Raw genomic sequence first — 27,128 nt, forward strand, 5'->3', positions numbered from 1 at the left:
CACCTTGCCTCCTCCTTTTCTCCTAGCATGGCGCCTCAGCACTGACCGTTCTGCAGGCAGTTGTCTCCCAGTCAACCATGTGGGTTGTGCATTGCTCCAAAACACACACATAGTAGCCAGCTTAGGCTTCAGTTGCCCCTTTCTACAAGTAATCTCTCGCTAACCATAATAGCAAAGCTGTGAAGTACTCGATCCCTGTCCCACAAGAGCAGGGTCTGACTTCCCGGATGCCTTACGCCCATGCACGTCCTGCCGAGGTCACGGCATGAGTCCCTAAGCTACTAACACCATTGCTGTTTTTGAAACAAGAAGCAGCAGGAATGTGTCTGGTGAAAGGGATTTTTTAACCGCAGAGTCAAAGTTCAGCTGCGGCTTGAGGACCTAATATACACCTTAACCGCACAAGGCCTGCAGGCCATGATCGAAACCTAATGGGAAGTATCACTTGCTGTCATCGGAAAATGGATACATTGTGTTGCCACTCAAACGGTGCTACCTTAGCCAAAAGTGTTTCATGCTCGTAACCCACTGTGATGGATATTTTAGATTTAGGGTGCTTTAACAGCTTCCTAATTTTGTCCGAACCAAACTAGCAGGTGTAAAAGGTGCCTCAGAACTCAGTCTGGACCAAAGAATCAAAAGTTGGTCCCTCTAAATATAATGACGACGGGACGTAGGTATATCATGCAAAGTTCTTTAGTGCACTCGCTAAATTGCATGTAAACAACATAAATTTTGGTTTGGGTTTTTGATGTGAAAACGCCCTAAAACATAAATTTAAAAGATGGGGCAGGATCTCCGTGGAGCACATTTCATTTTCTACTTGAATATAAGTTAAGCAACCTGCCAATTCATCTGTTAAATGCTGTATAGGATGCACTCTGTTACAGTTTGTCCATACAGAGTAGTGGTTCTTAAACTGGTCCTCTGGGCCCAATGTGCAGCGAGTTGGATTGGAGCAAAAATGTAGACCATCTAGGAGGCCTTGAGGACTGCTTTGAGAACCACTCATATAGGGGGCTTTATATTATGCCTGAAGGTAAACCTTGCTGACATGAGTAATAGTTCTGCACTTAACATGTGTTCAACTCCATAATCCAGTGTTGCACTACTCGTAATTCATGATCAAACATTTATCAGCACATCTGTCCACCGGAAATCCTTTTTTGATTTAATGCCATGACAAACAAGAGGGTGTTTTGATTTGTGTACCACAGCAGTGTTGCGTCCTACAGGAAAGCATTAGTTGAACTCGCATAAAAATTCATACATATATGTTCTAACTAGTCTTTCATTATTCATAACAGCTCCCGAGATTCACCCGTCTTCATTAGCTTGTGTAGAGAGCTACAGTATAACCTCAGGCATAGACGAATAGTGTGCCTGGGCACAGGCCCTTGATGTACAGAAGAGAGAGTTATGCAATGACCCAGAGGTGATTGGGCTGGCTCCTCCCTACTAGTCCCCACCACCCCCACCACATGCTCCTTGATGAGGCCAGCACTCAGCCCGGGCGGCGTCTAACTTGGAGAAATGAGCTGAAATCAAAGCAAACTCAATGAGCACGCTTGCGAGGCAGCAAAATACTTATCTGCTATCCTCTTTTATCTAGGGCAGCATGTTTAAGACCTTGGTGTGACCTCTACAGGACTGGGCGCTGGCCCTTTGTGAAAGAGGAAATGTTGGGAAACTGAAAAACCAAGCATTTGATTTACTGTTCCCCTCCTTCTCAGCAGAATCTCCACCTAGTGCACACGTATAGAACAGTTTTATGTTGCTTTTGTGCATTTTCCATTCAAGTTCTTCTTCAGTAAGTTATTTTTGCTGCGTATTCTATTTATTAATTATCTAAATATTATGAATGTATCATCTCTGCCATGCAAAAATTGTTACAGGAAAAAAAAAACTTATTAACCTTTAACTGAAGTCAAAAGAGCATTTCCATTGATCCATTTATCATGAAACATTTGACACAATGTCACAATGTTTGCGTGACTGTGAAGATATACATAAACAAAAACAAAAGAATTACATTGAATTTACATTCTGTACCAGTTTCTGTTTTTTTGTTTTTTTTTATGTTGTTGTTGTTCATTTGATTTGATTGATTTGATTTCATCCAGTTCAAATGATAATGAAACATGCCTTACAAGTAAGAATTACATAAGAATTAAATGTCATAGTAAAAGATGTATACACCTTGGCATACCTAGCATGAGCTTAGGATCATGCAGATCAATGTTTTCAATAAGCTGTATTCATACTCAACAAAAAAAAGTAAAAGGGCTTGGGTGGAGGGTCTGATTGTGGTGGAAAGAATGAGAATAAAAAGATGGAGGGTGAGATATCGAAGCCTTAGGAACAGAACATTCTCTTTACTTAATTATCAGGCGCTCCATCACAGCCATAGAGGCAAAAAGTACCCATGTTTTGGATGCTCCGTGTGAAGCTAACACACCCTGTGCTTCTGCAGCTTTTGTGGAAAGCTTAGGAGCAACTGGCAAAGCAAGATCTCTGAGACTGTGAACAGATGCGTTCATGACACATTGTATTCATACGGTTGCAATTAGGTGCAACGGGAGCTTAAGTAGGCCATCTGCAAGAAATATAATAAGACTGGTTTAGACAAGCATTTGGTTCAAATTTCAGCCTGGATTATGGTGTAATCACTGTTGTAAACTATTGTTAATGTGATGCATTTGTGTTCATTAAGGTGACATTTGTGAGGGAAAAGGAAATCAGGTGGAGATCATGAGATTAATTGGAACAGTGTTTTTAGTCTGTAATTTGATTTGACAGTTCAGCTGAAGATGAATATGGCAACTGTCAGTTTAACATGTAAGGTCTTATTAATTGGTATGTCCATGTGTAAATTTGAACGTTATTTATCAGGTTTACTATAAAAACTATAAATATAAAAGAATTCTGACTAATTATTCACCTCTACATCTTAGCATTTTGTGTTTAGCTCTCCATAATTATCCCCTGCTTTGAACAAAGATATGGAAACACCGCTCCCCTTTTGTAGTTCGACTCAGTGAAGAAAAGCTGTGTATAATATGTCTGATCTGGAATGTAAGAGTGTGCATCTGTGTTGCATTAGACTTTCATTACTATAACTCATAGTTTTAGGGCTGCTCTTAAATAAGCTGCACTCAATACAGTGGAGCTTGGCACTGTAATCTGTGCTTGACCCTTAATATTTTCTTCACCAAATCTATTATTATTTTATGAGCCAGTATTTATAATCCTGGACAAAATCAGTGAAATCATTCCGAGCTTCTGTGTGCCTGCTGATGACTTGCCATATACTACCAAAGTCCTTGTTTTTTCACTTATCAAACCTCTGTTTTTGGTTTAGTACTGTATAGAGGTTTTAGGCACCTGAGTGCAATATATTATAACTGTCTCTCAGAAATAAGAGTTTTTGCTGTAGAAGCTTCAGATCCCATTAGAACAGATGCAGGTGGACATAAATACAGTAAAAATGAGCAAGAGCTTCTCATTCTGAAGAAAGAAAGTAGTGAGATCTTGTCGGTGAGCTAGTCTAAAGAACAGAGCTCGGTTCCGCCAGGTTTCTCCTGGACGCCCCCCAATCCAGCCAGCACAGCGTGGAGGATGTGTTCAACTCCATCAGCAGCAGCAGCTCACCTGATTTACCATCATTAAGCCCTGATTTACCATCAAACCAGGTGTTGGATAATAACTACAAAAAATACTAGACTCCCATTAGGAGAGCTTTGGAGATGTTCTAATGAGCACAGATTTTCTGCTGTTTGTATTGTCTATTTGTATTCTAATATCAGTGTTTTTCTGAGCTAATAAACACATACTGCACAGGAAAACGTTTCCTCAGTACTGTAGAGCAGCCTCATGTGTGTCTGCTTCAGTATGTAGTAAGCTGTGTGCGCATACTCCAATACAATTGTTAGCCATGGGTGCAATTTAAAGTAGCGGAATTCAGTAATTAAAAAGCGTACTGGATATTTGAATAATTTCTGATTTGGATATCGGATATGTTTTATCCTGTGGTGTAAATGATGACATTATGCTTTTACCCTACTTTAACCTACCTTCTTGTCATGCTTGCCACTTTTAGCTAGGCTATGATGATGAAGATTAATGATGGGATAAAACAGATCCACCGCATGTTTCATTGTTGCTCTAAAAAAAATTGTATATCTCAAAGCTCTTTTGTTCTCCTTCTGTGGAAGTTGAGGTTTTCCCAAGAACACACACCACACGTTTCACAATACATAATCATATGCCAGATTAGGGTAGTTAAATACTGTCTGCTGTTGGATGGAAACTATCCATTCATTTTGGTTAATCAAGAGTTGTTAGCCACTGTTTGCGTAAGTGTGTGTTAAAAATCCACCGCATTACAAAAGTATGCCCATTGTTTTTTGTTAGTGTTTTTTTTTTTGTTTGTTTTGTTTTGGTTTTGTTCTTATTGGTCTATCTTGCTGTTCAGTCTTTTGCATCTAGTGAAGTAAAGAGTAAGAAGCAGAATGCCATATCTCAGCCTTTTGGAACTTCTGAGGCAGTTATTCATTTGGGATTCATTTTCAGCTCACAGCATGGATTTCGGCCCTGGCCAGTGAATGGTCAACCAGAGCAATTCTCCTCTGTGTTCTCTCTTTTACTTCTCGTTCCAGGCTTTCCACACCACATCCCTCATGTTAGAATTCATACTTTTGATCTGAAGTTTGTTTTCTAGACCTCATTCACTCATGAGTCACATGGTCATCTGGGTTCCATTACCCTGTCACATTTAGTACAGTACTTTCAGTGTTGGATGCACATGTACTCTCCCAGTTGCCACTGCATGTGCTTGTCGATATGCGTGTCTTACTGTCTAATGGCTGCCACAGAAGCTTATGTAAAGCCACTTAGAGTATGGGTGTAGTTTGGTACTTTAATGCGTACATCATGGTACAGCCTTTGCCCAAACATGCAATGAATTTGCATTGAATTGTACTGTCTTAATCCAAGATTTTGTGCTGACAGCAATGGACACAATGGCTCCTTATATTTTTATTTTTTTAGCCCCAGCAATACATGTAGCTTTCGAATAGCTTTGACATGGTCTTGGTGCCCAAGCACTGAATTAACTGAACAAATCTAAATAATACACATAAGGTAATACATTTTAATGTGCCAAAAATACCACATGTATGAAGTTTAAATTAAAACCATCCATCAATGCAGAGACCTTATTAATTTCCCCAGCCCTCCTTCTTCCACCTACGCAACCCCACAGCTTGCCAGCTACTGCGTCTCGATATGGGGAAGGGAACAGCAGTGAGGACGGAACTTGCTGAATGGAAGGCAACCTCCAGAGTCGGCCATTAAAAAGTGCAAGAAACACAAATAAACATGGCTTTTACTGCACGCAGACGCTGAGGCCCGGAGTCCAATCTGGTTTTTAATCCGTTCAGCAAGACACATGTGGCTGTGCTGTTGCTGTGCCAGTCGCTTGCTGGCACTTAGGCTTTTATTGCTCTCCAGTACAAGAGGTTAACACACAGTCACAGGCTCCGGGCTGCAGTTTTGCTATCCACATGTCTCGCTAAAGTTTTATTCAGTCTGACTTTGTGGTCGCAGTGATTACGCTTGATTGTTTAATGCTGTTCACTAGATAGTCGGAAGCGGCGGTCACATGTAGTACTAGGTTATGCTTATGTTGGGATTTACAAGGCCAGCTTTTCATTCTTTCTTACTATATTACTTAAGTAGGCCACTGCTTTTAATGTTTATTTGAGGTTATAGACAAGATTTAGATGCAGTTTTTTTCATTTCATTCCCCAAATGACTTTTAATATTAATATGTTTAAAACCGTGCCAGCTGGTGGTCAGGTTTGGTGACATGGGGTCACGTGGTAGTATTCAAATCAGCTGCGCTAATGACTCAAAGGTAAAACGAAGTACAGTTTGAAAGCACAAACAGAAGTACATTTAAAGCATTTTTATCATATATAAAAAAAAACTCTGCATGTCTAAATAAAATAGGAAAATATGAATTAACTTACCTCAATTTTAGCCATGCAGATTATGACAACTGTGCAAGTTAGTGTTTGTCTTTGCTTTTAATGTTTTAATAAAAATGCAAATGTACAGTCCTGTTTAATTGGATTATTTTATCAAGCCGCCTTAACAGCCAAGTTAAGAAAAGCTAAGTTTACCTCTCATTGTTTAATAATTATTTATGATTCGACACATTAAAAAGAATATTTTAACATTAACTCAGTTAAAGTAGAATTTACCTTAAAACTGTTTATTAATAGTTGTGGTGATGAGCTGTGTGTGGTCTTCAACATACAGTTCTGAATTATGCTGAATTAAAAATATCACCATTATCCAGAGGATTAGGGTAGCTTGTCTGTTAATTACAGGTTTGTTCAGGTTTTTGTTTCACTTGGTGGAGAGCTGCTTAGAGACGTGGGTTTAGAACCATACCAGTTTACAGTGTGAGTCTAAAGTCTGAAGTTTTTACAGTCCAATCAATGTCAAATAAATTACATAACAGACTTCTCAACAGGAGACCTGCCAAACATTAAACACAGAAAAAGGTCCATTTTTGTTACAGTACATTTCTTTAGAATTTTCTTTATTATTATTTATTACGCATTGTTTACATTGCTCAAAGGGAAAGGCTGCTACTGGTTGAAAAGCGGCTGATCTAATTAGAAGAGGCCCTAATTTTGAAAGTTTTTACAGTGAGATTCTTGCTGTAAACAGAGATTGTCTCTAGTAATGAGATCTTTTTCTTCAGATTTCTCTGTTTGCATCTAGATTTCCTTTGGAGCCATACTACCTTGCCCTATATAAAGGTCCTACTTTTTTCACATTGTTTTCATCTCAAAATTCTTCTTGAAAAACCAGAACCAGAAAGTCACAAGACCCCATAAAAAAGACACCCCCCCCCCGCCATTCCAAATCATGCTCACCTGATGCAACGTCCAAGCCATTGACCTGGTGCAGGTCAACACAACCCTCCTTCACCCCAGTCTGAGGCAAACAGACGAATAATTTATAAAAGAAGAGATATTATTTTCCAAGTCCAATCCTTAAAGGTTTCCAGCATCCAGGACTATGTGAAGTGATGGCGTAGTGCAAGCTGAATGGACATGGTGTTGATCTGCCTCTGGGAGCACTTTCCACCATTTATCTTCAACCCATGGACGCACTTCTGTCCAGTGCATGAATAATTTCTGTCTTTAATCAATGTCCGATGTTGCTTCTGTGCATATTTCTTTCTCTGGGTTTGCCAGGGTTTTTTTTTTCATCTCTTTAAGTGACAAGTGATGATTGGTGTCTCAATTTTTTTTTCTCTTTTTGTCTGCAAGCTTGTATGACCATGATTCTGTTCAGTAATTATAACATGCACATATCATTTCTAACAAACGAACTGCTCTTGGGATACGGTGACCTTGTCTGACTTGTCAAACACAACCTGATGATGTTTATGAACAGGCAGACACAGAACTGTCAGAAGTGTTTTAAGTGTTGTAGCATATGGTCGATAAAGCCTTGCTGAAAGCCTGAGAGGTTTGGCATGGTTCATGAATTGGTTAGACAGCCTCTGGGGGGTCAGATTAAACCTCGACCCCTCCTCAACATTAAGCTTTAGAGCCCTTTCTGTTTTTCTTTTCTGAAGGACACTGAGCCAGTGGATCTTTCACTGAGGTCTCCGGTTGTGGCAAACACATTGTTGAATATCATCTGCTCTCTTGTGTTTCCTGTCTGGGTCTGTCCACCCCACCACCCTCTCTTTTTGTGAATTTGGGATGTCCAGATCAAGATTTTTTGCCAATCTAATCTTTGTGTATATACAAATAATATAAAATAATGCAGCCTCACAATTTGGGCAAGGAGACATGCTGTTAACACTAGTAAACACTAGTAAAATTCAGTTTCACGTTCATTTCAACTGCAACTGCTGCGTCATTTCAGGTAGAACAGATATTTTGAGTTAGAGCTTCGGCCTTGTTTTGGCTGCTAACTGGTAACGTCACCACACTTATGAGTTCAACTTTTTGTTTTGTTGACTATAATAAAGTCACAAATAAACAAATTAATGTTTATGGTAGTTTTCAAGTGAGAATTGTCTGTTAAAGGCTGTGAGGAAATGGTTGTTTGACCATGCTGTGAAAATAATCCTAATTTTATGGAAAAATATATATTTAAAAAGGTCAAAGTTTAATTGAATACAAAACCTTGTACTGTACTGTCAAATGACACAAAAAAAAAGATAATAAATAAAAATAAAAATAAGCAAAATTATTTTCTGAATTATTAAATGCAAACAACTTCAAAAAAGTGTCAGCACTAAAAATTCTTCAACAAACAAATACATATTTTCCATTATACATACATCATAAATACATAAATACATCTTTCTCTTCACTTATGTGTGCTTGTAAGTGTTATGTAATGGTTGACTGTCTGGCCTCTGGATTACAGTTGTAGGCTGTAAGAGCAAGTTACCCTTTTCTGTGTTGCTGAGTGTGACTCCTTCATTAAGCCTAGACTCAATATGTGTGAAGAAAACCAGCCCTACTCTCTCTACCCTTATTTTGTTTTGTGAAGCCCCTTCTTATTCATTCTTCTAATTATTTTTATTTATTTGTTTGTTAGTTTGAAAGCAAAGCGATGTTGTAGAAATGAATGTAAATTAAACATATTATTAACCATAAGTGGAAGAGAAACAAACAACGGATATATATAATGCACATTGTTTAGTTGGGAAAATAAATAGGTGAACAGTGGGCAGTAATTCAAGACTATCGGGCTCAAAGCCCTATAAATCAGTGGAGCTTAATTATTCTAATAACCACAGCTTCATTTAGCCAAAATTTCATACAGGTCTTTTCTGTAACTCCTCCACAATGTCTCTAGCATGACCACATGACTTTTGTGATTTTGAGATTCATAAATGAGAGAGCAAGAGTAGGACAGAACTGCTGATGTAGCCTACACAGATATGGCTGGATAGCCACTATGGCCCAGGGGTTGTGAGTTTGAATCCAGAGCCATGGCGCTTTGCCATCAGCGCTCTCTCTGGAGTCGGAGAGAGCACAATTGGACGAGATCTCTCTGGGTGGGGAGATGGCGGTATTAAGCGCTGATGGCCAGCACAAGTGTCTGTTAGCTTGGCATGGTGGAGCTGGGAACCCTGGGCTTTTCATCGAGCGTGTCTGCTGCCTGGCGACGCCACGTTTGGCGGCAGTTTAAAAAGCGGTGGCTTAGTTTCGAGGACACTAGTGTCAGGAGCATTGCTAGTGCTAGGGGAAGGTACGAACGGGTTGCTTAACTGGCAGTACCAAATTGGAAGAAAAGAGAAATTAATTCGACATATATATAATTTAAAGAATTGTGAAGATGCTCTGCATTTGCCACATATCCATACAGCCTAAGTGCTTTACGTGCTGAGGCGACATGGCTGTCTGCTCTATTCAGCAACTCTCTTAGGATGAGTTAGGATGAACATGGAGTCACAAGGGGAAGGCTGAATGAACGAGAGAGAGGGGAGGAGGATTGGAGGGCGTCACCTACGTCTGGTGTTCTGCATGTCTAGTTACATAACTGTCTGGCTTTGGCTCACTGACATGTGCATGTACAGTGCTAATGCTTTCTGACAGACAAGATAGAGAGCCCTTGGAATCCGATGGGAGCAATGAGGATCTCTGAAGAGCAAAAGAAGTGGAAAACTCAAACTTTTCTTTTTTTCAGTTTGTTTCATTTGATTTCTCCTTTCTTATGGTCTTCATCCACATGTATTACAGTCAGAATTGAGAAAAAGCCCTTGGATGCCTAGAGTTAACCGTGCCATGTTACTATTCTAACATAACTTTATACTGTAATTATACGATTAATTACGTTAGTGTAATGAAGTACATATGATTTCTCGGCTAGTTTCAATGAGCCACCACATCATTAAAATTGCACAATACATCTAAGAGGGAACAGGTGAATTAAGATGTTGGCTGTGTTTTAAGGTGCTGGTTCTCTAGTGGGGGTGCCATTAGTATTCATTAGTACTCATTGCTAGAGACACTCTGTACAGATTACGGAGTTTCTTGTTCCTTTGCAGTGCCTTGTTTTCCAAATGTGACATGGCCGGGAAACGTGTTGCTTACGTCAGCTATGCTTCCGTAAAAAGCTCATTTCAGAGGGTCACGCTGACTTGAACAAACAAGATAGCTTCCTAAAAATGATGCAGTTACTACTGTTAAAACAAGGCTGCCATCGTTTGTCATTTTGACCTTGTTTTCTTTCTATGGAATCACAGCAGGACTTTACATAGAAAAGTAGATTCTGGAAAAAAACAGTTGTTGCTTTCACTGCTTACTGTAGCAACATTGTTCCTTGTTTACTACAATGCAGGAAATGTATTAAATGAGTTACTTACATTAGGTATATGCTTTTGTACTTTATTTTAAGAGGCATAGTATCTGAAATGGTCTTTCATTGTATGTAAGTGTTTCTAATAACTTTGTAATTACGCATTGTACTTAGCCCTGCAACAACAATGTAACTACTGGAAATGTATTTACTGTTACAGATGCATTACTGTAGCAGATGACAGTATAATAAGATTAGCTGTAACAGAACAGTCTGACTTATGTGGTTATACATGTGTAATTAGTGCCCCGAGTGGTCCAGTGGAATAAGGTACTGTCACTATGACCAGAGAATTGTTGGTTTCACTTTCGGTCATGCTGCTAGTTGGCCATCGGCAGCCGAAGCCCAGAGAAAGCACAGTTGGCCTTGCTCACTCCAGAGTGGGTAGCTGGCACTTTTTCCCCACATCACTCCAGTGCAATGCTGGCTACGGCGCTTCCCTCTAAGCACGTTGATTGCACGATAATGTTGCACTCACCCTCCCAGTGTCGGGAGCATTCCATGTGATGGGGGGAGAATATGTATGAGCTGGATAATTGGCGATACAAATTGGGAAGAAAATCAATGTCCAATGTCAAAGCTTTTCATTCAAATAAAATTTGTAGTTGTATTTGAGTGAATAGCTTTTTCTGTTTGTTATTCAGATACAGTAATTACAGTAGTCAAAACTGTTGATACCCATGTATTTACACAGGCTATACTACTGTAAGACATCTGTACCAGTGAATAGCAGTAATCACCAGGATATTACATTGTTATTGTAAGTATTATTAATGTGTAACTTCACAGTTATTGCAGACACTTAATATATACTGGGACTGGGAATTATACGTTATTTGATGTCATATTTGATAGGCATAACTCTTAACTGACTACAGTGAATCAGAGTCTACCTTCTACTGCATATTAATAAAAAATGACACAAAAATGTAAATAAATAAGCAAAATTATTTTCTGAATTATTAAATGCAAACAACTTCAAAAAAGTGACAGCACTAAAAATTCTTCAACAAACAAATACATATTTTCCATTATACATACATCATAAATACATAAATACATCTTTCTCTTCACTTATGTGTGCTTGTAAGTTTTATGTAATGGTTGACTGTCTGGCCTCTGGATTACAGTTGTAGGCTGTAAGAGCAAGTTACCCTTTTCTGTGTTGCTGAGTGTGACTCCTTCATTAAGCCTAGACTCAATATGTGTGAAGAAAACCAGCCCTACTCTCTCTACCCTTATTTTGTTTTGTGAAGCCCCTTCTTATTCATTCTTCTAATTATTTTTATTTATTTTTATATTACATTGTTATTGTAAGTATTATTAATGTGTAACTTCACAGTTATTGCAGACACTTAATATATACTGGAACTTTCCTTTTTGGAATTTATATGTTATTTGATGTCATATTTGATAGGCATAACTCTTAACTGACTACAGTGAATCAGAGTCTACCTTCTACTGCATATTAATAAAATATTTATATATATATATATATAATATAAATCATAAACTCACTCTGCCACATCACTAAGCATACATGCATCTAACCTTTGTGTCATAGTGTCATGAATATGTGCCAGCTGTACAGTTTCATACTGGAAACATCACTTTACAAATAACTGTTTATGCCTGTTTGTTTAATTTCCCAGATGCTCAATGCTTTTTACACACTTTGAAGCTAGTAAGATTTGCATGACTTACTCTGTGTTTTGCATTTTTACAGGACATGTAGGCTTAAAGCCTTTCTCTGAGAATAATGGGAGTTTCCTGTTAGCTTATTAACAGTCTGCTGAGCTTGTAAAGCAAACTTGTGTTCTTATGTCAGCTTTATTTCGTATGGTTTAAAGCATTTTATCTGCAGATATCTGTAAAATATCAATGTGCTCTTCAGACTCGATACATGTAAATTAGGGTTAGTATGACAGGCCTGCGCCATATTTTTAACTAAACTGGACTGTTAAGTTTGATACAGTAGTTGTCAATCAAAATGTGACTGTGAATGTGTAATCTGTTGGATTTCACGCCAACACAAAGAAAATAGAAAGTATGAGACATTCGTTGCAAAGGACATTTTTGGAAGGTTACTGAAATGCATTAAATACATTTGTTGAAATCAGCCTGAAGACCCACCTCTTCTGAGAGTACTTGGGCGAATAGCAGAGTACTATGGTCAGCTTATTGACTTGTGTTTAGTAATGTCTAAAGCTTAGAGATATCTTTGAACTTTTAGTATATTCTAACTAGCGGAGGTTTTTCTTGGGTAAATAGCAAAGCACTTTTGTAAGTTGCTCTGGATAAGAGCGTCTGCTAAATGCCATAAATGTAAATGAAATCTGATTTTTGAAAAGAAACTAAAAAGCAGCTGTTCTGGTATTTAATCATTTAATTATTTTCTCCTCAGGTTGCACATAATGATCTGATTTTGGAGCTGGATCACCCTACATCAGGAAGAATCGCGGTGCCAGGTATGAGAAGACAGTATAACTGCATCTTCTGTGTCGTCTGATTTCTATTGTTTCAGTCCCCCATCGCTTTGCTCAGTCAATAGCTGTGAGTAAACTGTGTTCTGCTGACCATTGAGCTTTGGAATGCTGAAATCCCTTTAACCTCTTTAGAAGCCATTCTTCCTCTAACTACTTATATCACCTCCAAATCACCCATGAACTTCTTCTTCAAAGGATCATTGTCATCTTTTATTTTGTTCCACTGAATGTGTGATGTATTACCTCTCTGTCTTTCATGTCCAGAACAATAGAATGTTATTTCATTTTCTATGAAAGTGAAGCGGTTTTCCTATTAGCAAGGAAGTAAACCACAGCAGTTCTCGGATCTGGCAGTCCCAATGAGACAGTTATGTGAGTTTGGCCTTTTCATTCCAATCATTCACATATGCAAAACAAGCATTTATTGGTCTGTGGTTTTTCTGCCATCTATGTCTCGAACAACTGTCCTACGACCTTAGAAAGAATGCTGGCTAAAGAAAAGCATTATTTGCCAAGGGTTAGAGACATACTGTACATACTGAGTGGCCACTGGGAGGAAAGTGTACTTCTTAAGTTCATAATATTGTGATAGATACTACACAGTTGGTATATAAATAGATAAGGTGTCCATTTCTTAGTCTTGTACTCTGCAAAGATAGATGTAGACCAGCAAGTGAATTTGACCCAGTGACATGCATGGATATCGTAGCAGTCATAAAAACAAAGGATGAGGTTTGTGCCTTCAGGAGCTTAAGCCTCAACCACTTCCTGAACTTTTATTCTATGCCCCAAAAGTCATCTTGTTTCCACTGTTTCTTAAGGAATCAGTCTGTAGAGCATTCCAGCGGAAGGGTTTCATGCTCTGTCTCTTTTAGGAAAAGTGCAGATTGAGTAGAAGTTTTGTACCCTGCAGAACACACAAACATAGACTGCTTGCGTAGACGCCATGAGCCGAACTCTGCTAATGATCTGTATGACTAAATAGCAAACACTGACAGGAAAGAAGCTCTAATCGTTTTCCATGGCTAGTTGCTCAATTCCTCATAAACCCCCCTGACCTTTTTCCTTTTAGAGCTCCATGGAATCTTTTACTTCTCCTGTAGTTTCACCTGATTCCTAAACAATATGTCTTGCACCTTCTGAGAGTCCTCACACTTTCTCTGTGCACCAGAATAGCCTTTGGAGTCACGTAATGAAGACTGGTCCAACAAATTCCAAATGCTTCCAGAACTGTGAGGCAAATGTGTTGTGCGTCAACAAGTCTTTAGAGTGATATCCTGTACAATCAGTCAGGCTCTTTGATGGCTGTGAGTCTGCTGTTTACCATTCCGTAAGTTTGCACGTTGTTGTTTGCTATCCAAGCTAAATCCAGAGTGATTGTGAAGAATGACCCACAAAGCAGGGTCCACAACAAAACCACAACAAACACCTTTTTCCATCCCAGAGGCCCTGACCCATCAACTCACCAACATATACATCACACTCCTGTACCTACTTAGAGCCTCTAATCTTCAATAGCTATTTGCATAGCAGCAAACAGCCAATCAGGCCTCTTTTTCCCCTTCATCACAGCCTAAGTGCAGCAGAAGTTCAGGCCTGTAGCACATGTGGCCAAAGTGTTGTTTTTCAAGCATAGGAAAGCAAGGACAATAAAGCACATGCCTCTCTTCATTTAATAGCTTGCCCAGTGTAATTGGTGTGCTGTTTTTTTTCCCCTTGTCAGTTTTTATCCCAGGAACAAGACAGTCTGAATTGCATTCATTCTTTCTCAGTGAAAACGTGCACTCCCAAAGAACACCTTCATTGTCTTTTTAGAAGGCAGAACCAAGTAATGCAATCCCAACAAAAGTAACAAAAGAAAAGAACTGTCCATTAATTGCCCGGGAGAATGCATTTGTTAACATTATGTAATGGGTATCAGGGTGCAGACACTGAGAAATAATAAGAGCAGGAATGTTCATCCAGAATAATTTGACAACTGAATATCAGATTACATAATCACTTGGTCATTTCACCCGTTCAATTCCAAAAACAGAATTGCTAATTATATTAGAATGGAAATAATAAGTGAGCTAGAGAGACTATTGGTAGAGCATCCCCAGTAAAAAAAAAAAAAAAAAAGGAAACACTTGAGATACCCGTTAAGCACACTGCAGATTTCCTCCTTTTTTTCTGTCTGCTGAGGGGAAATGCCACGAAAAAAAGAGCACGCTCTCTGTAGATGTTTTTGTGCCATTGATTGCGAGAAGCTTCCTCATTAGTGAGCATGCAAAACAGTTTATTGTGAGGCATTTCCCAAAATAAACCCCTTTATTTGAACTAAACGGCCTTGGCAGAGCCACCTTGTTAGCTGGATGTGCGGCTCCCTGTGAAGCCTACTGCTAATATGTGTAGCTAAGGTGAGAGTGCTGTAACCACAGGGAGTTTAATGTGCAGTGTTTGTGAGCCGGATTTTTTTACAACGGTTCTCTGATGCAGTTTAAGAGTGGATTTGACTTTTTAACTGTGGCTTACCTCTGTTTCTGTTCACCTTGAATGTTCCTGTTTGCTTAGTATTGTTTGCTTGTTTGTATTTTCCTACAAAATTGACCAAAACATATGCTAATTAATTGGCTTCATTTCAGACAGTAAATTAATCTTAAAATTTTGCACCATGGAATTGGAGATGAGACGATCATGCTTCACACATTTCACACAACTCAGTTCTTCTAGAAAACCAATAGGTTGAAACAATAGGTGAAAACTGTCTTCTCCTATTCTCCCAGTTTACTTTTTCAATAGATTCACACCTTGCACTGCACAGATTTGTTGCCTACGTCCCTGTTCAATGTGTCATCTCGGGTTTGATGTGTTCTTTAATTATGCCGCTTCTACTCTTCACCTAGAACATCCTGCTATTTCTGTTTCTTCTGTGTTGCACATGCAGTGGATTATGTAAGGCCATGAAGGCATTAATAGGGGAATGAATTCATGGTATGTCATTTGCAAAGTACCAGCTGCCTACTTACTTGAAAACTAATCTCTAATTAAATTTTAAACCCTTATTTAGTTAAATGTTCCAGCCATTATTACAATGTTGTGTTGAGCATTTCACATTAAAATGTTACTTCTAACTTAAGATGAATCAAAGTGAGGTAAAAACAGTTTGTTGTTTTTGCATCACATTTGCAATCTGAGCTAACTCTAAGCTAAAGTTTTGCTGTTCCCTGAACTCGCCGTTCCCCCTTAAATAATGCAGCAGTTCTGTTCTGCTGTTGAAATGTACACACTGTACCTGCGGTACCATTTAAGGTGGAATAGAGAGTTAGAATTTTAGCTTTTGTTTTGGCTGCCACCGCTCTTATCAGTTCCAGTAAGGCTCTTTTTTGTTTTGCTCAACAAAATAAGCTAACAGATGAACTCTGGGGGACTGTAGGGCCACTGCAGCAGCTGGATCTGAACTTTAAAAGCCGGTACCAAATTTTCGGTTTCTACTATATTCCATTGAACATGAGGGACAGTTTTGTTTACAGCAATGTTAAATGTGTTACAGTTGTCTAAATAGCCTTTTTAAATCATTTTAATATTTAGTCGTGTCTTAGAAAAGTCAACCGGGCATCTACCGTCATTAGAAAGTGAGCTTTAAAGTAGACTCTGTCCTCCAGGTGCAACAGATTCAATGCATGTCTGCTCAAAATTCAAAGTCATGGAGAGAGCAGCCACCTTCTTTTTAGCAGCAGGGCTGAGTCAGAGGTGGACCGAAGAAATTCGTTCCTGTGGGAAATTTCACCAGGTAGAGGGGGGTAGGTCGCAATATGGCAAGAGAGGCTGTGGGCGGAGAACGATGCAGCTCACGTCAGACCGCCAGAAGCCATTGGCATTCTCCCCTGTCGCACATCGGGATGTCATGTGAATTGACAAGGGACTTTTTTTCCAGTCAGGAACAAGAAAGAAGCAGTGCTTGTCACCGTGGTTTATATTCTCATCAACTATTCAGCATTCAGAGTGTCACCACTGTGGCATTTTCCCTCACTGTATGTCACAGAGGTCTGTCTGTGATGGAACAAGTGGGTAGTTGAAAATGGAGTCTGGTGTGCACTCAGAGAATAGATTTAAGGAAATCCAACTTCCTTTTTTAGTGATCTACTTTTTCACTTATGTAACTTTAGTTCTCATGAGGACTCTAAACAATCGGAGTAATGCAGTTTATTTAAAAATCTATGGAGTCAGTGAGATGCATCTTAAAAAAAGCTGGAAGACAGTTGCTATGGTAGATAAAGACACATTTATGCATAATATGTAAGTATCCTTAAGATCAGAGCACATCGACCAAACACACTAAAACAGTCCACAACATCTTAATGACCTACTGGTGGTCTGTGACTTACCAGTCAAACACCACTGAACCAATCAGCACATCTGTTAGAAAAATGAGAAAATACTTAAGACTTTTTTGTCTTTTTTGTACTTAAGACTTTCCTCTGTGAGTTTTTCTCAGGGACCGTTACAGACTAAATTAACCCCTTTTTTGCTGAACTCACCAATCGGCTGATCATTTTAGACCTGTCCGGAGTCACAGCTCTGTATTTTTCCAGGTAGATGTCTCACGCCGGAGGGGAGAGGGGGGTGTTTGGCTGTTGCTGCGTGCCATATTTAGTCTCAGAGCATCTGAGCTCCTCCAATGGATATTAAACATTTCGAAATTGCTAAATAAAAAATAGAAAATAAAGACAGACCTGGATTTGTCTTCTTACAGTTTGTACCAAAGCGGCACCACCAGCTTTTTAAAAAGGTTAGTTACACCGTGTATAAGATGACAAGACACCAATAATAGGACGGCATCTTTTCAGGGGAGCGTTTGAAGAGTGCTTTGAGGTATTGACAATAAGTAATCCTCTCCGTCCAAAAAAAATGGCATTATCGAGGAATCCCTGATCCTGTCAGAGTTTCAGTGGATGCACAGCTGAGTGTGGATCTGTCTGAACTTCATCAAATACGAACAAACACAAATTCAGCATGTTGAGTCCTACCAAACATTACTGGACAAACACAAGCGAACACAAACAACAGTGGCACACCAACCCAACGTTTGTTCGTGTGTATCCGTTCTGTGTGCTCTGGCCCTTAAGGCCACTATCGCCTCTTTGCTAAAGCTGAGAATGTAATGTACATGCCTTACAAACATCTTTTGATCAAGAATTATGAATTTCTCAACCAGAAACACTTCTTCAGTCTTGATGTCTACCAGTGGACAGATAACATGGGCTACCCAACCTGAAAGGCGCCTGCTTTTCAGCACAAGCAGCTACTGCCCCAGAGCAGTGAGGGACCTCTCTCAAATCAAACGTCGGTGGAACCCTTTTCTTTCTGTTGTGATTCTACCTCTGGCTATTTTCATTTTAGGAGAATTTAGGTCATCCCACATCAACTTCTCACAGGAAATCTATTAGTCATGATACAGGTTCTCAGACATACAACGTTACGGTGTTGTCTAGCTTTTAATTTGTGTTACTTCAGTTCCTTTTTCCTTTTTCTTCTTTCCTCTGAGTATTTCAAGTTTAGAATTACGAGTGTACCTTAAATGGTTTGGCAGGGATCATTTAAGATTAAGTTGTCCAAGTCGTAAAATATCTTTTATTTCTTTCATACTAGAGCTGAAGACTACAGCCTTCCATTCGCACTTTCAGTCAGTCGTTTTCCTTCATGAAGGCTTGTGCAGTTAGAAGGTGTGTTAGTGTTAGTTTGGACTTTACTCTTGTGGAAATGTTTGATTTCCCCTATTTCTCATTTGGCACACATTTCTGGAGTCATTACACACAAACATGAACTGGAATGAATGGAGTTCTGTTTCAACCTTTGTGAAAGAGCATCAGAAGTGACTCACCGTTTCCAGACATCATGAATGAATTCATCTGGTTTTAATTTTTACATTCTCACCACCTACACTTATACTTTTTTGGAACCTGGTGCAAAAAAAACATACCATACCTTTAATCTTGTAATATAAAATTAAACTGATGTGCTGAAAAGTACCGTTTAATTGACTTTTTGAAAGCCCTTGGTCTTTTCTTCTCTCTCTTTCTCTCGGTCTCTTCCCCTTATGCCTCTTTCGCCTTTGATCCGTTTCCACACTTGTCTTCCTCATACTCTTCATCTCTCACTCACTCGCGCCTATTAAAGATGCAGAGAGAAGTTAAAAAGAGACAGGGTGGCTGATTAAAGAGACTGAGAGGGGCGACTTGTTGCGTGGGCTCAAAGCACCTCTGATGAAGATGTTCACCCAGGGCTGACGGCTCCAGTCATTGCTGGAGGCTGTGGGGGGATCGCGGTGAAGCCTCACAAATGCTACCCTCCCCTTATCCTGTCCCTCTGCTGTTTGATGCTGGGAAGAGAGCCAGTGGAGAGAGAGAGAGGGAGAGAGAGAGAAAGAGATGTCCAGTGCAGAATATTTAAAAATGTTTTTTCAGTTATCCTGAAACAAAACTGAATTTGCTTTGGAGAACGTTGCTGTGTAAAGCATCTTTTAATCAAAGCGTATATTTTTGTTTAATAGTGAGCATTGTAGACCTTCAAACTACTCTCTAGGTCAAACTAGAGAGCTCTGCAGAATTAATGAAAGTATAGTCAACCCAGTGGAGGAAATATCAGAGGCAACTTAACTTACCAGACATTGATCTCTCAACATGCAGCCCTGTGCTTAGGTAAAATGACCTCATGCTTATTAGTTAAGTTTAATTGAGGCAACAGTTTGTGACGATATTTGCATCTGTTTAATGCCAGGTCTAACGTTCAGAGTCATCAGATGGTTGTACTCTTCACATTGCTCAACTTGTTTTCTTGTGATAGGGAATATTTTAGTGGTTTGGGTTTGCAGACTTCACGACCGATCAGTGACACCAGGAATTACATCTTTTATCTTTTACCATGAAAACATGCAAGAACTGAGGCACTACCATGCGAGAGAGCTTAACAGTCACACTTACAGTCACAACACTTCCAGATTGTGTAGTGTGAGCCTGGGATAACTAGCAGTGTATTCTTACGTGAGAAAGAAGTCTCAGTTTTAGTTATTTGTTTCAAAATTAAGTTTTACGCCTGCTTAAATTATTGCAGTAGTCCACGCATTGATTCCAACAAGTAAACTCTATGTTTTAGAATGCAGGTGTTTTCCAGGTTGGTCAGTGAAATTACCACATGCTCACTTTTAAATAAAGCCATACGGCCTGATTGAGATAATATGAACATAAAACACCTTCTTTGTTACAACAGCAAATATATATAAAGTGCATCCAGACCTCACCTATAGTGTGAGAACAGCATTTTGGTAAACATTGACAAGAAAAACTGAATTCATTTGACTGTATCATATCTTGACTATGCACTGACTGCAGAATCAAGCTTCTGCAATAGCTATCCCAGGCTCCTGCCCAAAGGCCAAAACTTAGGACTGATTAATAGAATCGCCTGAGAATCAGGGGAGTGAGCAATTCCTGGATACTCTACATGGAAGAATGCCCTCAAATGTCTTGCTACAGATGTGTTCTTATACCTTATCAGGCGTTGAAGAGTCAGTGCTGGTGTTTTTGCAGTAGGACTAACTGTACATACAGCTTAAAGAATAAGTTAATTGAGTAACAACCTTAAAAGTAAATTTTACCCCCATATTTCAGGTTACAGTGCTAATTGAAGACACTGCATTTCTCACCCTCAAAAGTAATATATATATATTACAGCTTTAGGAGTTTTGTCAAGGAACCTTGTTGGTATAAGATGATGAGTTTGCCTGGGTGGAAACTTTTGTACCCCTTTCTACACCACGGAGGACAGTGGTGCTTCACCTTTGTTACACTGTTAGCATTTATTTATTCATAAATGTATTTACTCATCTAAGCTCTCTTACCCGCTCAACCCTACCATAACACTCATATTGGATCTTACTTTCTCTTGCTTGTCTCTTTTTATGCCATCAATGCATAGATGAGCCTTGCAGGTATCTGTGTACTTCCTAATGCCAGATAATAAATAATATCATGGGGGGATTTGTTTTTTCCTAGAAATCATTTCCTCATAACTTTCTCTGAATTCTGCCTGGCTTTCAGCCTTGATAATATCTACCTGAAGCCCAGAACCTCCAAGTATGAATTCTTCTGATGAAAACCTTCAACTCTTCAGCAGCCTCTTAAAAACGAATTTGTAAGAGGTATGGTTTGTCCTGGCTCGGATTCTAGTTTGCCTCTTTATGCTGCACTGGATGTTGTCCATGTTGTTGCCTGAGCCAAGCACCACCCAGGGAGTCCAGGTTAAAAGCCGTCAGGATTTACCATCAGGATTTTGTCAAGAAGCTTGGCCGGAGGAGCGTTGTACAAGTGTGTAAAACTGTGCTCTGTGTATTAGGCAGTGGAAATGGTGGTAACCTCCACCAGATTAAATCATTACTGCTATCTGCCCATGCTACAGGAAAAAGCCCAGCGCTGGTGTCCCTAATGCTACAGGGAATCGCCATGGAAACGCCGGAAAACTACTCTCATGCCGTTTCCATTCAGGAAGGGGTTGATAGTGTTTCATGGTCGGATGCTAATATTTACATGCAATCAGAGGCCCACAGGACACCAGTTTCCATATCGTTCACAAAATGTCAGGGGCCGTTTAGCCCAGCTAGTGGTTGTCCGTTTAGCATATCAGGGTGGTTTATCGTACCCCATAAATACATTTCCAAAGCGGAGACAAAGAGTGACATCTTGACGTCTTTATTGATGATATGACAGCAGGAACAAATTTTCCTTCAAAGATATATGTTTGCCATGACTATAGTCTGATTGCCTTCCCCTTGGTCCCTCCCATATGCCCATCTAAAGGAGATCTGTAGCTTTGAGTCTGCTGTTATAGCCTAGAAAAGAGCCCCAACAGCAGTGGACGAATCTAGCACTGAATTGGTGAGAGGACAGAGAGGGCTTTGTTACGGAAGAAGGAAAGGAAACCCTTGAACCATGCCTGTGGAGGAGAGAGGAGTGTCTCTCTCCCTCGCCAGGCTATGGGCTGAGGAGAAGCAGATGTTAACACTGGAGACAATGAAGAGCCCGTGGCACTGTGAGCAGAAACAGAGGAACGAGAAGCAGGGGAGGAGAGAGGGAGGGAGAAAATGGAGGATGTGGTTAAGGCATCGCTCCTAACTGCTGAGGCTGCGAAACCACACACACGCACACAATCATGTTCAAGTTCTGCATCTCCCTCCCTTTTCTGTCTTTTATTTTAATGCTTGTTTCATCCTCATCAGCCGTCACCCAGTTGCCTCTGGTTTCGTTTGAAGCCATGTTCACTGCCCTGCGCGCTTACTGAATAATTCGGTGTTGTGATTTTTTTGTTTTGGGTCATCGAGCTTCAACGCTTCAACACTCCTTCTGCCAAGCGAAGCATTTTTGTACTATGTGAAGTTTTTATGCATCTTAATTTAAACATTAAACTCTAACTTCCTCTTTCTTTGATATTTTAATTCATAGTGTTGTAAGGACTAAACATCGTTTAGGCCCAAAATTATAGATAGAATAGACTACAGAATATATAGATTTCCTTTTGTTTGAGGAACAATTGGCAAAAATTCCCCAAACAAGAACTGAAGGACTCCTAGCTCCCATCAAAATGCATTAAGATGATGTGATAGGGTTCACTAAGTCCTGCCCAACATTTTTCTTCAGGCCCTTTTCCTTTTTTGTTATTTTTAATTTGTAAAATGAAGATAAAATAAAAAGAAATCTTACTAAATATTTTTGGGAAATCAGGGGCCGGGAAGAAAATCTACTTAAATGTGCTTTTCTACATGTTTAAGAAAAAAAGTTATGATAAGACACAGGATTAATAATAATCTTCTGTTTTCTGTTTAACTTCACTTAAGAAAAACTCTAAGAACAATTGATATTGAAAAAAGTGTGAAGTGCAAACTTTGTGTGTGTATGTATGTATGTGTATATATATATATATATATATATATATATATACATACACATATATATATATATATATATACATACACATATATATTATCTCTGTATATATTTCTATTTACTTAATTTAGGTTGTTTGTCTTTGTTTCATGTGAACAGACAGCAGTCAGCATTTTACTGCTGTTTGTTCAGTGATTAACTGTATAGTTATACACTGAATCATTTAAGTGACCTAAACTTTAAACTTCTTTAATATTTTCTTAACCTTTCAGCTTGTAGTGTAAGAGTTTAATGCGTATGCCTCTAAAATGAACAGTTTCAATAGTTGTAATAGTGGAATTAATGTCAATTTCAACTGGGTTAAAAGTTTGTTCTTAAAATAATATTTCTACATTAGGACAATTCACTTGTAGCTCTTGTTTTCTAAAAATGTTTGATCGCTTAGTTTGATTCTGTTTTTACAAGGTTTTGCTCTCCACTGCACAGGTCTAACTCAATATTGAAAAAAGAAATGAAAAAATGCTCTTAAGCATTGTTTATGAAAAGCTGTGAATAACTACATAAACGTAATAAGAAAATATAATGTCTGTCCTTAATAAGAAAATAATGACGAGTGTCTTAAGATCTCTGCTAAAAATAATTAACAGAATATTCAAGAAATTATTGAGATTATTTAAAGAATTGCATTTCAATTTCTTAGTGTTTATCTTAAGCTTTTCTAAGAAAAAAAAACGTATGGAGGATGTTTTGTAAATCTGGCCCCAAGTCGTCTTTTACTAGTTTATTTATCTATCTATTTATAGTAACAGATATTTTGGCCAGCGGTGGCCAAACATTTGTATATACTATTCATAGCACTGTGGTTAGCACGTGGCTTTTTTGCTTGATGTTGATAAAGATATTGATGGAACTATATGTTTCCCCTGCAAGAGGATTCCAATTGGTCCCTAACGATTTGATTACAGCAGCGCTGTATTTCAAACCTAGACACTGTCTTTTGGGTTGGGTTTCAAACATATAGAACACGACTCCCCTCCAGTACACATAGTCCTTATTACACATCTTGATTTATTTGGACATTTCTTTGCTTGACTGAGAATGTTTAAATCAAAGCAGTAATTTCATCTCCCTGGCATCAACCCCAGACATCACGAACATCGGCGTCTTTGGCCGGGCCAGAACGTATGTTTCCCTGCGTCAAATGAGAAGCACAATCTATCAAAAAAGAACATCGGGAAATAGTTATAAATGGCACGATTGGGTCAGAGACAGGCTCCTTCTTTCTGAGTGACTTGTCCAACTCAAGTTTCCCTAGTTCTCGTGTTGTCTTACTTTGTGTTTGAAACACAATGCTTGCAGTGTGCCATTAATAACAAATGACAGGCCTTACCTCTTGCCGACATGTGCTTTGAAAACTTTGTGTCCTGGTGTAGAGAAGCATTAAATATGGAGGTGAAGCAATCAAAACATGTTTTTAGAGTGCCAGTAAGGGGCTAAAGCAATCCACAGGGGGTCTGACCTCTAGGTGCGTAGGAGAAGACACGTTCAAAGCAATGTGAAAGGAACTGCTCAGTTCTGCATATTAAAACAGTATGTGGGTGGGTGCTCACCTTTTCATTGCATGAACTGATTTATGAATATCAGTCATCCATTTGCTTTTCCACATCTGCCTAAGCTATGTCATATGACTGTGAAAGAGGATTGGTAATTAGTTTCTGCAGAACTAATTGGACCTGGGAAAGAAAAGACTGAAATGCTAATGCCTGTAATAATCCCAGAACTTTTTTTAAGGAAGTGAGTCACACAGTACTACTTATTGTCATCTTTTTATCACCAGTTTCTGACATCATTCTTTATTCCAGCAAATAATTATACAATTATACCTGTCCAAACTGAAGATGATTTCATATTTCCAAAGTAAATCGCATTCATGAAATGGTCAAACTTCATTTATGTAACCATAAAGAACACTTGTGATGTTATGCAGTGTGTAATATGGCCTCTTTCACGGTTTCAGCTACTGTAAATAACGTTTGGCAGTAATAGATGATGGCATTCTGCCTTTAGAGCAGCCTTTTCTACTGCCGCTTCTTACCTGTGTAGCATACAGTATATTCCCATCAGGAAATACTGTATATACACTTTTGGGTATAAAGAGGTTTGAAAACACTAAACATCACAATTATGATATAAAACAATTCCCAACAGTTATTATTTAAATTGTTTTTCAGATATTGTGAACCTTAACTCTGTAACACTTCACTTGGATGGTCCATTGTAGATGCCTCTTAGGTGCTCACCGAACATTAAGGTAAAGGTTAGGATCTAGGGCTGATTTAATGTTACGGTTGGAGTTAGGTGTGATATTACATTCGACAGACAGTCATTTACATTCAACTTGGAGTTGCAACTTGCATTTAATACATATTCATGTGAATGTTAGTTGAATGTCAGGTGAGCATCTACAAGGCATCTACGGTGGACCAAGTGAAGTGATACCAAAATTCTTAACGTACACTAATGTCTGTCTGTCAAAGAAAGTCTGTAAACCTTTAAAACACATTAAATAAACATTACTGGAAATCATTTACACACAACTGAATTTTCAAATTAGCCAAATTGTGCTTTTTAGGCTGTATTTGGATTACTGTCCATTAACAAACCTCAATTTGAGCTTCTCCCCTTCACTTTTAACAGCATTTCCTTGAGAATGCTAGGGAGGCTCCCAATGTTGGCGGTGGTGGTACCATGTCCAGGACTGAGAAACACTTCTTTTTTATATATAATGGTATTTACACCATATCTAAAATATAGCTTTTTCATGTGATATTTCCATCCTTTTCTTTCACAATCATCTAATATGTTCTCAGTCGCTGATTTGCTTTTAGGCATGAATGTGTTTGAGCTTTACTGGGACCAGCTTGCCACTAACAACCAAATACTAACATACTACATTTATAAATATTTTTATTGACTGACTTTTACAAGCACATTTGATCAATTTGGTGATTATTTGTTTACACAGGTCCTGCTGTCCGGTTCAGCAGTTTTCAGTTTGGCAAGGCAACCTCCCCCCCTGTGATTGGTCAACATACAGTTGAAGTCCTGAAAGACACGCTGGGATATAGCGAAGATGTCATCAACAGCCTTCTGGCTTCACGGACTGTCTTTCAAAATACGGTGCGCTAATGTAGCTGAATAAGACATGGCGAAAAAATGACGAGGACCCGCCTCAAACCAAATAAACACTCTCCACCCTTTAAAATACACATGACACTGTGGAGGGAAATCCTGTGCTACCTCCCACATTCAGTGGTTATGTTTTTGTAATTAATCTGTTAGATATGCATCTGAGACCAAGCCGCAAATGTAACAATAACGACATAATGACGCATGCAGGTCAGACTCTGAGGTCTTGGGCTTCCAGTTGGCTGGTCCAGTGGAAGACTGTCTGAATTTCTGACCCTCAGTCACGTCAGCTCAGACACTCCTCACTATTTGATTGATCAATAACACACACTGACTCACCACCAGATAAGGTTTCACATCTTTCAAGTATTTCAGCCCAGTAATGGGAATAAGGAAAATCCATTTCTAAACTCTTCAGACAGCCTCTTAAACTTTCAAGTTCAGTTTCCATCACTGTATTTGCCAAATTCACATATTTTATTGGATGCAGAAACTAGTGGGGAAATACCCTACAGCACACACACACACACACACACCAGAAGACCGTCACTGGACCCAGCTTTTTTGTTGTTGTTGTTGATTTTTTTTTATAATCATATGCTTTCTGTTCTCATCAGAGCTGTTGTTTAGCCCACTTACTCCATAGCCAGTTAAGCAGAAAACATACTTATATAGTATTACAGAATTGCCAGTGGCCTGAAATACTGGTAAAAGGGGGATCATTTGGATACCAGTTTGTCTTAAGTAAGACTATAATCTGCTAAGCTAAACCTGGTTTTCAGGAGCTTAATGGACCCTCCCAGATATTCTGATCATAGGCCATGGGATGCTGTTTCAATTTTGTTCTGAAAAAAGACAATTGTATGTTGCATAACTTGTAACATCTTTGTAAGAAATGTCAGGGAAATAAAATTACACTTGACTTTGCTCTCTTGGTTCAAGCAGATGTTTATACACTGCATGAGCGTAGCTTGACTCCACCTCTCTATGAATCCATGAACTCGACAGGTGCAATGTCCAAGGTCACAGCTCAGTCTGATCTGTGAGTTTCTGAGTCTGTAGTAGCCCACAGTGGAGTTCCTCAGCCCCTCAGTGGAATAAGCGTTGCTTCGGATGTCAGTAATTGCCA

The 27,128-nt window shown here is 39.0% G+C and overlaps 1 protein-coding gene across 2 annotated transcripts in view; it reads left to right on the forward strand.

Annotated features, from left to right (window-relative positions):
* sugct (succinyl-CoA:glutarate-CoA transferase) overlaps window positions 1-26,926 on the forward strand; it is a 77,284-nt gene extending 50,358 nt beyond the window's left edge. For both annotated transcript variants that reach the window (XM_072678697.1, XM_072678698.1), the window contains exons 13-14: window positions 12,812-12,875; window positions 25,836-26,926. In XM_072678697.1, the coding sequence (XP_072534798.1) occupies window positions 12,812-12,875; window positions 25,836-25,999 (228 nt within the window). In that variant the 3' untranslated portion in view covers window positions 26,000-26,926. The remainder of the gene's footprint in view (window positions 1-12,811; window positions 12,876-25,835) is intronic.
* Window positions 26,927-27,128: the final 202 nt, after the last annotated feature.

Source organism: Salminus brasiliensis, chromosome 5 (genome assembly GCF_030463535.1).
Source record: "Salminus brasiliensis chromosome 5, fSalBra1.hap2, whole genome shotgun sequence".
NCBI classification, from domain to species: Eukaryota; Metazoa; Chordata; class Actinopteri; order Characiformes; family Bryconidae; genus Salminus; species Salminus brasiliensis.